The sequence below is a fragment of the Hoplias malabaricus genome, chromosome 2, assembly GCF_029633855.1.
Source record: "Hoplias malabaricus isolate fHopMal1 chromosome 2, fHopMal1.hap1, whole genome shotgun sequence".
Classification (NCBI taxonomy): domain Eukaryota; kingdom Metazoa; phylum Chordata; class Actinopteri; order Characiformes; family Erythrinidae; genus Hoplias; species Hoplias malabaricus.
The window spans coordinates 20,070,745-20,084,229 of NC_089801.1; the positions used below are offsets into that span (position 1 = coordinate 20,070,745).

Below are 13,485 nucleotides of genomic sequence, written 5' to 3' on the forward strand. Positions count from 1 at the left end.
TCTCGAATCAGATCCAAATTTGAATGGAGAGAGTCACTAGGGTTGATTTTAATTTTAATTAAGTTGGAATTTGGAACTCAACCCTGAATTAAATCATAGTGACACATGATAAGAGACAGGTTTGAATTCATGATTCATAACTTGACTGGGATCTATATGCCTGATTCAATTTGACATTCACATCCTAATGACTCAACACTTGACTCTAACTTGCATTTCATTGACTCCGGAATCGATTCTCGTTCCAATGACTCTTAGATAACTAATCTCAGACTCTGACTCAAATCCCAGTGACTCATCCCTCGACTCAGACTCTGCAAACATATGTGATGATAAAAAAAGACGACAGCTCTTTATTGCAGTTTATTGCACACAATTGATCATGAACAACACAAACAAGAATCAGAGACTCATTTCACACCAACATCAAAGCAAGAAGAGTGGAGTTGTGGCGTAGAGAATGGGGGATGGAAGATGTGTTCACAGCACCTTTCCTTTATAAAAAGTGAGACCCTGCCAAATATATGACTCAGAGAATGCCTTGTTAACCGGTCTTCATGGTGTGGCATTGGACATTATCTAGAACCCAGATGATGCAGCCTGTTAAAGGGAACCTTACTTGTTAAGACTTGTATGCTTTCAAATAATGTCCATGCACTGTACTATGGAAATATGTTGCATGTAATGTACAAGTCAAATGGAAAGTCTTTATTATTATTAATATTTTTAATGAAAAAAAAAAATCATAAAATGTGATAACTACATTGTAATTCATGCATTATTACATATAATCAATATAATTAGTTGTGTATTAGTTAAACAGTAATATAAGTCTTAATGAATAAAGCTAACACTGACTGCCCTCACCCACATATGAATAATAACTAAGGTATTGTACGTTAAATATACAACATATTTTAACAGTACAGGACACAAATGAGGCATACGTGTCAACACTCAAAGTTCCCATATGGTCAGTTAAACCAGATCCATGATTGTGTCCATCACCACCGCTTTTAGTCCAGGCTTTTCCTTCGGACATGTTTTTCAAGTTTGATTTTAACACAATTAAGCTGGGTACCTTCAAATGTAAACAATAAAATAATCATAATAAATCAAATAATAATAATGACATTTACATCACTAACAGATCTTTAAACATTTTTTTTCTCTCAAGAACCATGATTTAAAAGAAAAGTTATGATTAAATATCTTTTAAAAGGCGTCAGAATTAAGGTCCCCAAAAAGCATGCCATATTACACGCCATAAAACAAACACTTCTGATTCCTTTGAGAACCCTTCAATTGATGGCTCTCTGAAGAAATTTGTTTGTAAATGATGGAAAAAAAAAATCAACATAATGTTAAAAGTCTAGTGTTGCCCTTCTCTCATTTTAACATGGTTCTTTATGGAACCCAAAGTGGTTCTTCTAAGGCATCATTACGAGGACGTTAATGAGGTTCTATGAACTCTTTTAATTGCATTTAAACACTTGTATATTTTTAGTGCAGGGTTCAACACTTTAAACGCGTTCAAGTGTTTTGCTCTTCACCACAACCAGATTTTAATGAGTCACACCACACACTCTTTCGTTACATCAGATTAAGCCTCACTCCAGATGACATCAAACTAATGGTAATCAGGGGAAATATAAATACCACATCATCTCAGGATGTACTCTTCATTTTTCACAGTTTATGAACCTCATTTTCAGATTTAATCTTTAAAAGACCACCTTCCATGCTCTGATGATCCTCAGCAGAATATTATTTGAAGACAACCATTTTAAAACATGGAGTTTGGGGCAATTAATAAAGATAAAATAACATGTCTTCCAGACAACAATAGAACACTGAAGTGTATCTCACGCTGTTCTGTAGTCGGCATCAGGCCCATACAAGGAATTCTGGATCTAAACTGGAATTCAGCAAATGAAAAGTGCAGTGTAAACATATAAAGGAGTGAAAGTACACTATATGGCTATATTTGGACAATTTCACATTCAACCAGTCACTCACACGCTTGACATATCGCTTGACAATTTCACACACACTCACAATTGTTCCATCTGCTGTCATATGGTTTTGGGCTGTGGGAGGAAACCAGAGCATCTGGAGGAAACCTCCATAGACACTCCTCACAGACAGTGACCTGAGGCAAAGAATGAACCCAAGACCCCAGGACCCTGAAGCCGTGTCAGCAGAAATTCGACCTGCTGCATCACTGTGCTGCCCCTCCGCTCATTTCTGAAATCAAACTTGGATGAGGAAGTCCTTATATGGGCATTATGCCAACCATAGAACACAAACGCCTTTGCTAATCTATACTGGGTTGTTGACTGAACTCACTCACAGTATAAAATAAAGGTGCAGTATTATTAAATATATATATTGTTTTTTTTTTTTTGTTTTTTTTTAAGACACAGGTCCTAGTACGTCCTTTTCATTAGCGATCCGCCAGTTTAAAGAAGAATGCAACAGTCTCATGGTTCATGTAGGAACAAGGACACTTGGAAGCTGAGATATTTGTACACAACCTAGACCTTTCGTGTTTGGCTTTATTTAAAAGTACACTACAATTCCCGGTCCCTGCCTTTTATATATTCAGAAGGATTGCAGTATAACCGGCCATGATACATATGTATCCTGAATTTGATATCCTTTGGTAACTATGATACACACATGGTTGCACAAACTATTGTACAGTACAAAACCACACAGAATGATTGACGATTAACTGACGACTGGATTAAGACATTAATTATCTATTTAGCACTGCAATGCATCATGTTAGTGGGTTTATACCAAGATTATTTGATGTCGTTACAGTTGGAAATCTTATGCTGTACAATGGAAACATATTCTACTTGTTCCTTGATATGAGAGGTATAAGAGGGCACTCTGATGCTGAAGGAGTGCAGGATAAAGTATGGAAAGGACAGGAGTGAGAAAACTGGCAGACAGGTGGATTAGAGTGTAGAGATTAAACATTTCAGTCCGCTTTTAGCTCTGTAAGTTTCTTTGTTTAAAGTCGTGTGATTTCAGAGTGTTTCATCTTAGTACCAACGCTCAGCACGGCAGTCAAAATAGTCACAGATGTAGACATTATTGATTCAAAAATACACTCTCATTCAGAGACAGCACTCGTCAATTATTGCCATGTGTTGTGCCATACTCTAAAGCAGCCACGATGGTAAACACAGTTCCAGTCTCTCGCTGGCAGTGATGAAAGTGTATCGACTGTCCAACTACGCTACTTCTTTCAACACTGGCCAAGTCAGTTCAGAGATCACTGATAAGCCAGCTGTGACTTTTGTAATTTCACTGCTCCCAGAGAGTCAAATAAAGCATCTGTCTGTCTTCTGTGTAAATGGACAGACCATCAACCGCAATCTTAACAAGTGGAGGAACGTCGCCTCTGCAAGTACGTGTACACTTTGACACAGTGATCCCAGCAGTCTAAAACCAGCAGCTGTCCTTTTTGTGTGACAGCAACTCCCACCGGGCAAGTTAGACCCTCCTGAATCAGAATGTTGTAGCCACCTTCCTTAGGAAACTGCAGGATCTCCTTCCGACCGCTATCCGTCACTAGCAGATCCCCGTTGGTGTCCACGCACATGCCCGTGATGCAGCGGAAGTCCTCCGTCTCCGAGAAGAAGTGGCTGAGCTGCTTCCCCAGCTGTCCGTCCGTGCCCACCGAGCCGATTGAGAACCCACCTTCCAGGTGATGCTCGTTGTGTCTGTTCTCAATGTTAAGGCCCAGTCCCTGGGTGAAGTACACCGTACCCGACGAGTCACAAGTCACAAATTTGGGCCTGACAGCCGAGCACAACCTGTTGTAGTTCACCACCCCCACGTTGCGATCCACAGCCAAGCACCACAGCTTTCCTCCTTCGACATCCGACACCACAAACTGACCCGAAGGCATGGCGGCTATGCCCCAAGGCTTGATGAGCTGGTTCTTATGGCAGGCGATGCAATGGCCGTCTGTAGTGTAAACTTTAACAGAGTTGTCGTAGTTGTCCGTGACTCCAATGAGACCCTGAGCGGTGATGGCGATGGACAGAGGAATGAGATTGGGCAAGTCGGCGCCCAGGAAGCTCAGAACAAAGTTGTCGATGCTGCTGGGGTTGCGGCGGATCTCCCGCTGGAAGCCCTTGCGGTTGAATATCTGAATGCGGTAGTTGCCTCTGTCCGCCACCAGGACATCTCCCTGCGGAGTCACACAGATGCTTACTGGCAGGTTAAACATGCCGGGAAGGTTCCCCTTGCAGCCCATCTTCTTTACAAACTGGCAAAGCTGGCCCCCGGACGCACCTCCTGTTGCACCAGGTGAGGGACCTCCTCCGTCCACAGATTTCGACTTGAAGCTACCAGGCGAGGCACACACAGCTTCCTCTACAGCGGTTACCATGTCTACATCTCGATAGAGCTCTAAAGGTGCGGCAGTGGCAGCAATCTCCAGGTTGTCCTCTTCATCTGTGTTGACCGTACAAGGCTTAATGGTCAGCTGACCTACATCTATAGATTGTGATTGCTCTGCCTTGACCAGTTCGGGATCTTGCAGTTTCAAGAGGATGGGGAGACTGCTTTTCAGGTCGAGCTCCTCCTCATCGTTGCCGCCACCGTCTTCCAGCAAAGCCGTGTCTGTCTGCTTGATCCTCATGGTTAGGTAGTCACACCGGGAGACTACTTGGACCTCTGCAATGTTCAGGAGGTAAGTCTGCTCTTCCAGAATCTGAGCATTAAGCTTCTCCACCTCTGCCATAGAGGCGGCAAAGGCACGGCGAGATCGTCCAAGTTCCTCCTGAAGCCGGAGTTCAGCCCTGGCATACTCCTGCTGAACAGCTTTGTACTTGAGACGAAGGGACTTGGAAATGCTGTCTATGGCTGCCTTCTTCTTCTGAATGTTGGCCATGGCCTCCCGGAGGTTTGTTAGCTTGGTCCCCAAATCTTTCCTTCGCTGTTCCGCGGCTGTGCGGATGGTCTGCACGGCGTGGCCTTGATGCTGGTGGCCTTCACCTTTGCAAGCATCGCAGAGCACCACACTGCAGTCGCAGCAGAACTGCCGTGGCAGCCGGTTCTTGCAGGATTTGCACATGAGGCCGGCTGCGGAACTGCAGGAACTCGCACAGTCGATGATCTTCAGGACTGTGAGGTTGTCAGCCAGCTGGGAGATACTGCTCATGCGGGACACCTTGCTGCAAAAGGGACATCGTACCCCATTGATGGTGCTCGCCAGGAGCTTCTCAAGGCATTGTCGACACACAGAGTGCCCACACTGGAGCAGCTTGGGTCTCAGCTGGTCCTGATTATACGTCTCCAGGCAGATGGGGCACTCCAGCACCTCTCTCACCAACTCCGGGTCCAGACAAGACGCAGTGGCCATGATGCATCTCACTGACTTGCGGCATGTGGAGGAAGAGAAGACAACAAGAGATCCCACTGAGTCATATCCAGCACAGGCACAGCATTACGTAACATGATAATGTGAGATCTTGCGGAGACACAAAGGGGCTGAAATTAAGTTAGGTGCTTTTCGCTCACTCAGAAGGGTGTAAAAGAGACAGAAATTCCTACATTTGTGTCTTGGTGTGTATATTTATTTGTGAGAGACAAGAAGTAAGTGGGACACCATTTCTCTAAGGAATCTACACACACATACATACAATGTTATTCCTCATTTAAGGCCATGAATATTAATGATTATGTTTCCTCTGCTTGTCTTTCCATCGTGTTTTAAACTTGTTAGATCAAGCACCACACCTATGGTCCGATCACAGCTGGAATGGACTGTACCACGTTGACAGCTTTGATATGGATGCTGCAACAACCTCATGACTTAAGTCTTGTTAAACTGGACAGCAAAGTAATATCTAGGTCTCTCTATTCTGCTCTATTTTGAGGAGAGGCTAATGTTAGCCAAGCATCCAGCTACAAGTTAGCACACAGCTTATGTAACCAGCTGTTTGACTGCATTGTGAAGCGCCAAAGGCCACTCATTTAGCAAAATAAGCAGTAAACTGGCCACCAGATCGGACACTTCCAAGCAGATGACAATGTTTATCTTTGCACAATTGTTGCTGGCTACTAGCAGCCATGCTAACGGCTAAACCAAAACGTTGAGGCTAAAGAAACAAAGCCCCCCCCCCACCCCCCCATAAAACCCCAGACGCTGAATCATCTTTAACTGACAGTGCAGAAGCTCAAAGCAGCGCAGACACAAACGGACATTAATCTCAAGGCTGAGAATAACTGAGTTAGAGCAGTGCATTCTCTCTCAGCAGTGAAGCTTACCTCTCCACGTCAATGTCAGCCTGAATGCGGTGTGTGTGTGTCTGTGTGTCTGCGCGACACTGCGGAGCGGTGACGTCATAGGTCCCAATGCACTGTGATTGGTCCAAGCCTGACATAGTCCTGTTCCCTGATTGGTCCTCAGATCTATCAGTCTCTTATTCCATAACGACAAACGATATATATTTTATATAATAATAATAATAATAATAATAATAATAATAATAATAATAATAATGCAGGAGAAATATCTATTATGTATTTATAATTAAAAAAAGAAACTATGGTAAACAGCTAATATAATAACCTCAGTATTAAACATATTCATAATAAATTAATGAATTAATAAATAAATAAATGAATAATTATAATAAATATCCTTCTACTTCTTCTTCTTCTTATTATTATTATTATTATTATTATTATTATTACTACTAGTAGTAGTAGGTGTTATTTACAGAGCTCAATTAATTACATTATTATTTTTTTTTTATTACAATAACTGCTTCCAGCACTAATAATAATAACAATACTACTAATAATATAAAGTAATGATAAGGAAATATAGGGTTGCAGCTGAACTCTATCTTGAACTCCAAAATAGTGGCGTACTACACCCCCATGATTAATACTAGAAATGACAACAACTATAACAGTGGCATGGAGAACATGACGGTGACGCTGATGATGATGATGACGATGATGACGATGATGATGATGATGATGATGATGAAGTATAGATAGAGAATTAAGTATTATTATGTAGAACAGATACTGTTGATTTTATTCTTATGATTATTATTATTTACACATATACTGTAGTTGAAGCTTCTGTTAATGATTTTCTTAAAACAATTTAAATAAATATATGAATGAATGAATGAATGAATGAATGAATGAATGAGAAACGCACCGCCCCTGACTCTTGATAAAGATTCACAGAGTTTAGACTGATAGCTTTATTCGGGTTCTGGGTGCAGTTCTTCATTCTAGCCGCCAGATGACAGCAAAGACCTGCCTTTAAAATCAGTCACAGAACTGTGAGTGATGTATAGAGTGCGTATCCTTGAGGGTACCACCACAGTGAGAGTTTTTCTGACAGTGAAGAATGTGAAACAGTCTTGTCTTTCACACTCAAAACAGCTGCAACACTTAACATCTGCTCAGTCGTCCAGGACACACAGTTAATTACAGTCCTCCTTCCCCAAAAACAGCATTTATCATTTCCTCTGATAATTCACCTCCTCATACGTCGACCACAGCTTGAGGGATTTATGTTAAAGGGAGGTTTTATAAACTACACCCAGATGAAGCTTGAATTGAGTCAGACACGGTGTACATCGTCCTATAATTCATTCATTCATTCATACATTTCCTGTAAAAGCTTCATCCTGATCAGAGTCACGTTAGACTCCATGGCTGCTGTAAATCACAGGGCATCACACAATCATCCAGTCACACACACACACAGACACACACACACCAGTGGAGCGTTTCACACACTCACCGCATCACACTTCTATAATACACTAATCCTCAGTTACTGCATATGATCATTTATGAGTGATCATTGATGGCCAACATCAGTGTGTTTCCACTTTTTAATGCAGTAAAATTACAGTAAAGGAGTAGTATCAGAGTGATATTACATCACACTGTGGACAGCCTTGGTCTGACGGTGAGAGGCCGGGTTTGGTACCAGAGGATTGCCGGTTCGATCCCCAGAACCAGCAGGAACATCCACAGCTGAAGTGCCCTTGAACAAGGCACTGAACCCTCGAAAGATGGCCAGGCGCCAGGGATGCACTAGTGTGTGTGTGTGTGTGTGTGTGTGTGTGTGTGTATATTCACTGCCACAGAAGGGTTAAATGCAGAAGCCACATTTCGTTGTATGTTGTACAATGACAAACAATTGTGCATTATAATTATTATAATTATTATTATTATTATTATGTGATGACAGAATCAGTCTGTGTCAGTGCACACCTCGGTCCTGTGTCATTGTCCTGACACTCGTCCCACACAATGGTAAGAGGTGAGGGTGACCCCCACTGCAGCCCCCACCCCCACCCCCCGTGTGGTGACCACTAACGGGGGCAGATAGTATATATCACAAGTTTGAAAGTGTTCAACAACAGCCCACTCTCCCTCTCTCTCTCTCTCTCTCTCTCTCTCTCTCTCTCTCTCTCTCTCTTTCTCTCCTCTGCAGAAGTGACGGATCAGGGCAGCCGCAGGGAACTCAAGGCCATCCCTTTTATCAGCTACCTCTCCGACCTGCTGAAGTCCCAGCTGCTGTCGGACGATCTCGTGTCCGGCGTGGAGATCCGCTGCCAGGAGAAAGGTGTGTGTCCGGCGGCGTGTCACCTGTGCAGACAGACGGGTCGAGAGAGTCCGAGCCCCGCCCCGGTTCTGCTCGAGGTCAGCCGCATAGTGCCCCTCTACAGCCTTCTGCAGGACAACGTCACCAAGGAGGTGAGAGCAAGCCAGAGTGTGTGTGTGTGTGTGTGTGTGTGTGAGAGAGAGAGAGAGAGAGAGAGAGAAAATAGAAAAACTGACAGAGAGAAAGAGTGAAAGAGAACCTGAGTGAGAAAGAAAGAGAGAGGGACAGAGAGTGAGAGACTGAGAGTGAAAGAGAAAAATAAAGAGAAAGAGAAAGAGAGAGATGGATAGGAGTAATGTGAGAGAGGGAGACAGACGAAGAAAAAGAGAACAGTAGACAGATATATATATATATATATATATATATATATATATATATATATATATATATATATATATATAGAGAGAGAGAGAGAGAGAGAGAGAGAGAGAGATTAACAGAGAGTGAGGGAGAGAGAGAGGAATAGGAGTAATGTGAGAGAGGGAGACAGAAGAAGAGAAAGAGAACAGGAGAGAGAGAGAGAGAGAGAGAGAGAGAGAGAGAGAGAGAGAGAGAGAGAGAGAGAGAGCAGAGAGAGAGATTAACAGAGAGTGAGGGAGAGAGAGAGGGATAGGAGTAATGTGAGAGAGGGAGACAGACGAAGAAAAAGAGAACAGTAGACAGATATATATATATATATATATATATATATATATATATATATATATATATATATATATATATATATATATAGAGAGAGAGAGAGAGAGAGAGAGAGATTAACAGAGAGTGAGGGAGAGAGAGAGGAATAGGAGTAATGTGAGAGAGGGAGACAGAAGAAGAGAAAGAGAACAGAGAGAGAGAGAGAGAGAGAGAGAGAGAGAGAGAGAGAGAGAGAGAGAGAGAGAGAGAGAGCAGAGAGAGAGATTAACAGAGAGTGAGGGAGAGAGAGAGGGATAGGAGTAATGTGAGAGAGGGAGACAGAAGAAGAGAAAGAGAACAGTAGAGAGAGAGAGAGAGCAGAGAAAGGGTCAGTGAGGGTCACTGATGGTGGGTCACCTTTATTTTTGCTGACTGTAGGGTGTTAACTGAGCGTTTCCACAGGAGCTCGTGTTTATAGACAACAGCTGAGGTCAAAAAAGGTAGCTATTAAATCTGAACCTTTCCCTGGGCATTTAACTACAGCGGTTGATATTAGAGCCTTCATATTAATGCATTAAATGACCACATCTGGAGATGACCACTGTTTTACTGCAGGTCCTCTGTATAAAAGATGTAATGAAGCTCTCTCAGGAAATGAAAGAAAGAAGACTATTGAAAACAATAGGTTATTGTTGTAGTTCATGCCCTGGACACGCTGTGGAAGTGTGGTCAGAACCGCAGTTCCAGAGCTGTCCAGGAGATGGCGCAAATGATTTGCTGAACGGAGGAATGGTGGGCTATTACGAGCAGAGATGGTAAAAGTGTGAGAGACATCCTCATCCCGGACAGAGAACTTTGACATACCCCGTCCTCCAGGAGGAGCCCTTATTGGATTAGCCGCCTAGTAGCCCCTGTATCTTCTGAGTCATGGAGTTAATGAGGATGCTCAGTCGTGTTGGGAGCAGATTGCCATTGCTCTCGTTTTTCCACATCATCCCTCGCTCCACTGACATCTGGTAGGATGCAATTAGCAGGCGTCTGTTTGTGCTGCAGCGTTACAAAGCAGACACTGAGTGAGTCACAAACACAAACGCCTGCTTCAGACCAGCGCATCCACCACAGCTTCATCTCCACTACAGCTTCACCTCCACCACAGCTACACCTCCAGCTCAGCTTCACCTCCACCACAGCTTCACCTCCAGCTTCACCTTCATCACAGCTTCACCTCCACCTCAGCTTCATCTCCACAACAGCTTCATCTCCACCACAGCTTCAACTCCACCACAGCTTCACCTCCAGCTTCATCTCCACCACAGCTTCATCTTCACCACGGCTTCACCTCCACCACAGCTTCAACTCCACCACAGCTTCACCTCCACCACAGCTTCAACTCCACCACAGCTTCACCTCCAGCTTCACCTCCACCACAGCTTCACCTCCAGCTTCATCTCCACCACAGCTTCATCTTTACCACAGCTTCACCTCAAGCTTCAACTCCACCACAGCTTCTTTTACACCACAGCTTCACCTCCACCACAGCTTCACCTCCAGCTTCACCTCCACCACAGCTTCACCTCCAGCTTCATCTCCACTTCATCTCCACCATAGCTTCACCTCCACCACAGCTTCACCTCCAGCTTCACCTCCACCACAGCTTCACCTCCAGCTTCATCTCCACTACAGCTTCACCTCCACCACAGCTTCACACCCGACTTCATCTCCACTACAGCTTCATCTCCATCTTCATCTCCACCACAGCTTGACCTCCAGCTTCATATACACCACAGCTAGATCTCCATCTTCATCTCCACCACAGCTTCATCTCAGCCATAGCTTCACCTCCAGCTTCATCTCCACTACAGCTTCATCTCCATCTTCATCTCCACCACAGCTTCACCTCCATCTTCATCTCCACCATAGCTTCACCTCCATCTTAATCTCCACCACAGCTTCATCTTTATCTTCATCTCCACCACAGCTTCACTTCCAGCTTCATCTCCACCACAGCTTCATCTCCATCTTCATCACAGCCAAGTGTGTGTGTGTGTGTGTGTGTGTGTGTGTGTGTGTGTGCACAAGGGGCAGAACTGGGCAAGTGTAGCACACAGTGAAACGTGTCACTAATAACAAAACTCTGTAAGAGGATAAAGATCAATAGCAGACAGTCTCAGTGGAACACTGTTGATGCTTAAACAAATACAGTCCACAGCACACACACACACACACACACACACACACACACAGTGTCACTGTTGCTCACACATGCTCATATGACATCACACATGAACGTGTTTCTATGGACCTAGTGCATGGATTCTAAGGGAAGTAAGGACACAGTCCCAAGGGACAGCTTCTCTTTCGAAAGGTCCTGAGTTTCCTTTGGATTCGAAACCTTTGAGCATTAACCGTAACTGGAGCTTCCTGTGAATTTTCTTACAAATCCACCGGGTTTATGAGGAGACCTGTCAGCCCTCTATCACCATGTCAATCTGATCATTATGGAGCTGGACCGGGATGGTATTATGAGCGGGAATTAGTCGGCTGCTTCCTTCAAAAACACTGTACCGGAAAACTAGGCCTCAGCTGGGATCAGAAATACCAAAATACCAGCCAGGCTTCTCATGTGACACTTTTGATCCTGTTTTCATCAGGGTGGCCTCAACCAACTCTGGACACACGCACACACACACACACACACACACACACACACACACACACACGCAGTCATACTCTTGTCAAACAAAGACACGTACAAAACACTATGTCTCCATCTGAGAGGAGATCTGTATAATGCAAAGATTATAGGGGGATACTTATAGGATTTGCAGAGAGGAAAAAAAAAAAAAAAAAACACTCGGAAGTATTTTTCCCATTCCCAAAGCAAATCGCTCTTATTCCAACTCTTCCCAACCTTATCAAACCTCAGGTTTAACCCTTAGATGCCTATTAATATCATTGTTTATTTGGGATTCCCCTACACTCATTGTCCATTTGATCAGCTTCAGTGACCATACAAGAGCACTTTATAGTTCTGAGATTAGTTCATCAGTTACTCTTCATATTTTAGGGCCACTTTCACTCTTTTCTACAATGGTCAAGACCCCTACAGGACCACCACAGAGAAGGTAGCCTATTATTGGGTGGTGGCACTGGCATGGTGGTGGTGTTTTTGTGAGTGTTGCGATGGTGCTAGTGGATCAGACACAGCTGTGCTGCTGGAGTTTTTAAACCCTGCGTCCACTCACTTTTTCTCACTATTAGCTGCACCTACCTTGCTGGTTTGGGTCGGTCATCCTCTAGTCCTTCGTAAGGATTCTCTGGGCTGGATGATGCTCAGTCCAGCAGTGACACTGAGGGGGTTTAAACTCCAGAAGACACTGCTGTGTCTGATCCACTCGTACCAGTGCAACACACACTAATACATCACTGTCACTGTGAATGGTCCACCACCTGATAGTGCGGGGTCCTGACCATTGATGGACAGGGGGAAAGGGGGTTGACAAAGTATGCAGAGCAACAGAGGGACCATGGATAATGAACGTAGAAGTACAGCACGCAATGGTATGGTCAGTGGAGCTGATAAATTGGACAGTGATGACCGCTGTTGACACACAACGATTGAGTTTGGCCATGGCTCCCAATCGCCACAATGTTATTACCCTGTTAGTACCCTCGGAGTGAGAGTTCAGAGAAGCCCCCCTGTAATCCGGTTCTGTGGGATGAGTGGATTTCTCTTAATGAAATCTCGCTGTTGGCCGGCGACACAAAAGCAAAGAGAAAAACAAGCAATTAGGCTCGGGTTAGATATGGCTGTTTACTGCTCCAGACAAACGAGCCTCTGATAAACCGATAAAAGTTAACGTCAGCGGAGGCCGAAAAACAAGGGGCTTTTAGCCACGAACTGGGGCAATGATGGAGGGGCTTTCAAAACAGCTGTACTGAAGTCTCAGGTGGTGCAATCAGATATTAAACATAACATACTGAGTGTGGATATACTTTATTAACCATCGTCCTTGTACTTCATAATGTTTCAGAAGGGTATGAGAGACCGACAGCTGATTTGTGAAATTTAAGGACTCCAAGAGGACCCAAAAACAGCCTAGTATTCCAGGCATTATAGATCCTAGCTTGTGGATCATTATGATGTATGTTGCACTGGTAAGTGGATCAGACACAGCAGTGTCTCCTGG

At 43.9% G+C, this 13,485-nt stretch overlaps 2 protein-coding genes across 3 annotated transcripts in view; one reads left to right on the forward strand and one right to left on the reverse strand.

Moving 5' to 3' along the window:
- LOC136675087 (astrotactin-2-like) overlaps positions 1–13,485 on the forward strand; it is a 469,599-nt gene that overhangs the window by 390,252 nt on the left and 65,862 nt on the right. The window contains exon 17 of the mRNA XM_066651501.1: positions 8,504–8,766. Within this exon, the coding sequence (XP_066507598.1) occupies positions 8,504–8,766 (263 nt within the window). The remainder of the gene's footprint in view (positions 1–8,503; positions 8,767–13,485) is intronic.
- Positions 725–6,429, reverse strand: trim32 (tripartite motif containing 32). 2 transcript variants are annotated; one of them, XM_066651514.1, is made up of 2 exons: positions 6,298–6,429; positions 725–5,400 (listed from the first exon to the last, which is right to left on the reverse strand). In XM_066651514.1, exons 1-2 carry the CDS (start codon positions 6,374–6,376, stop codon positions 3,395–3,397), a joined length of 2,085 nt encoding a protein of 694 aa, XP_066507611.1. In that variant the 5' UTR covers positions 6,377–6,429; the 3' UTR covers positions 725–3,394. The 2 variants fall into 2 exon arrangements, with proteins under 2 accessions (XP_066507611.1, XP_066507620.1); XM_066651523.1 differs by having other exon boundaries at positions 725–5,404; positions 6,298–6,335.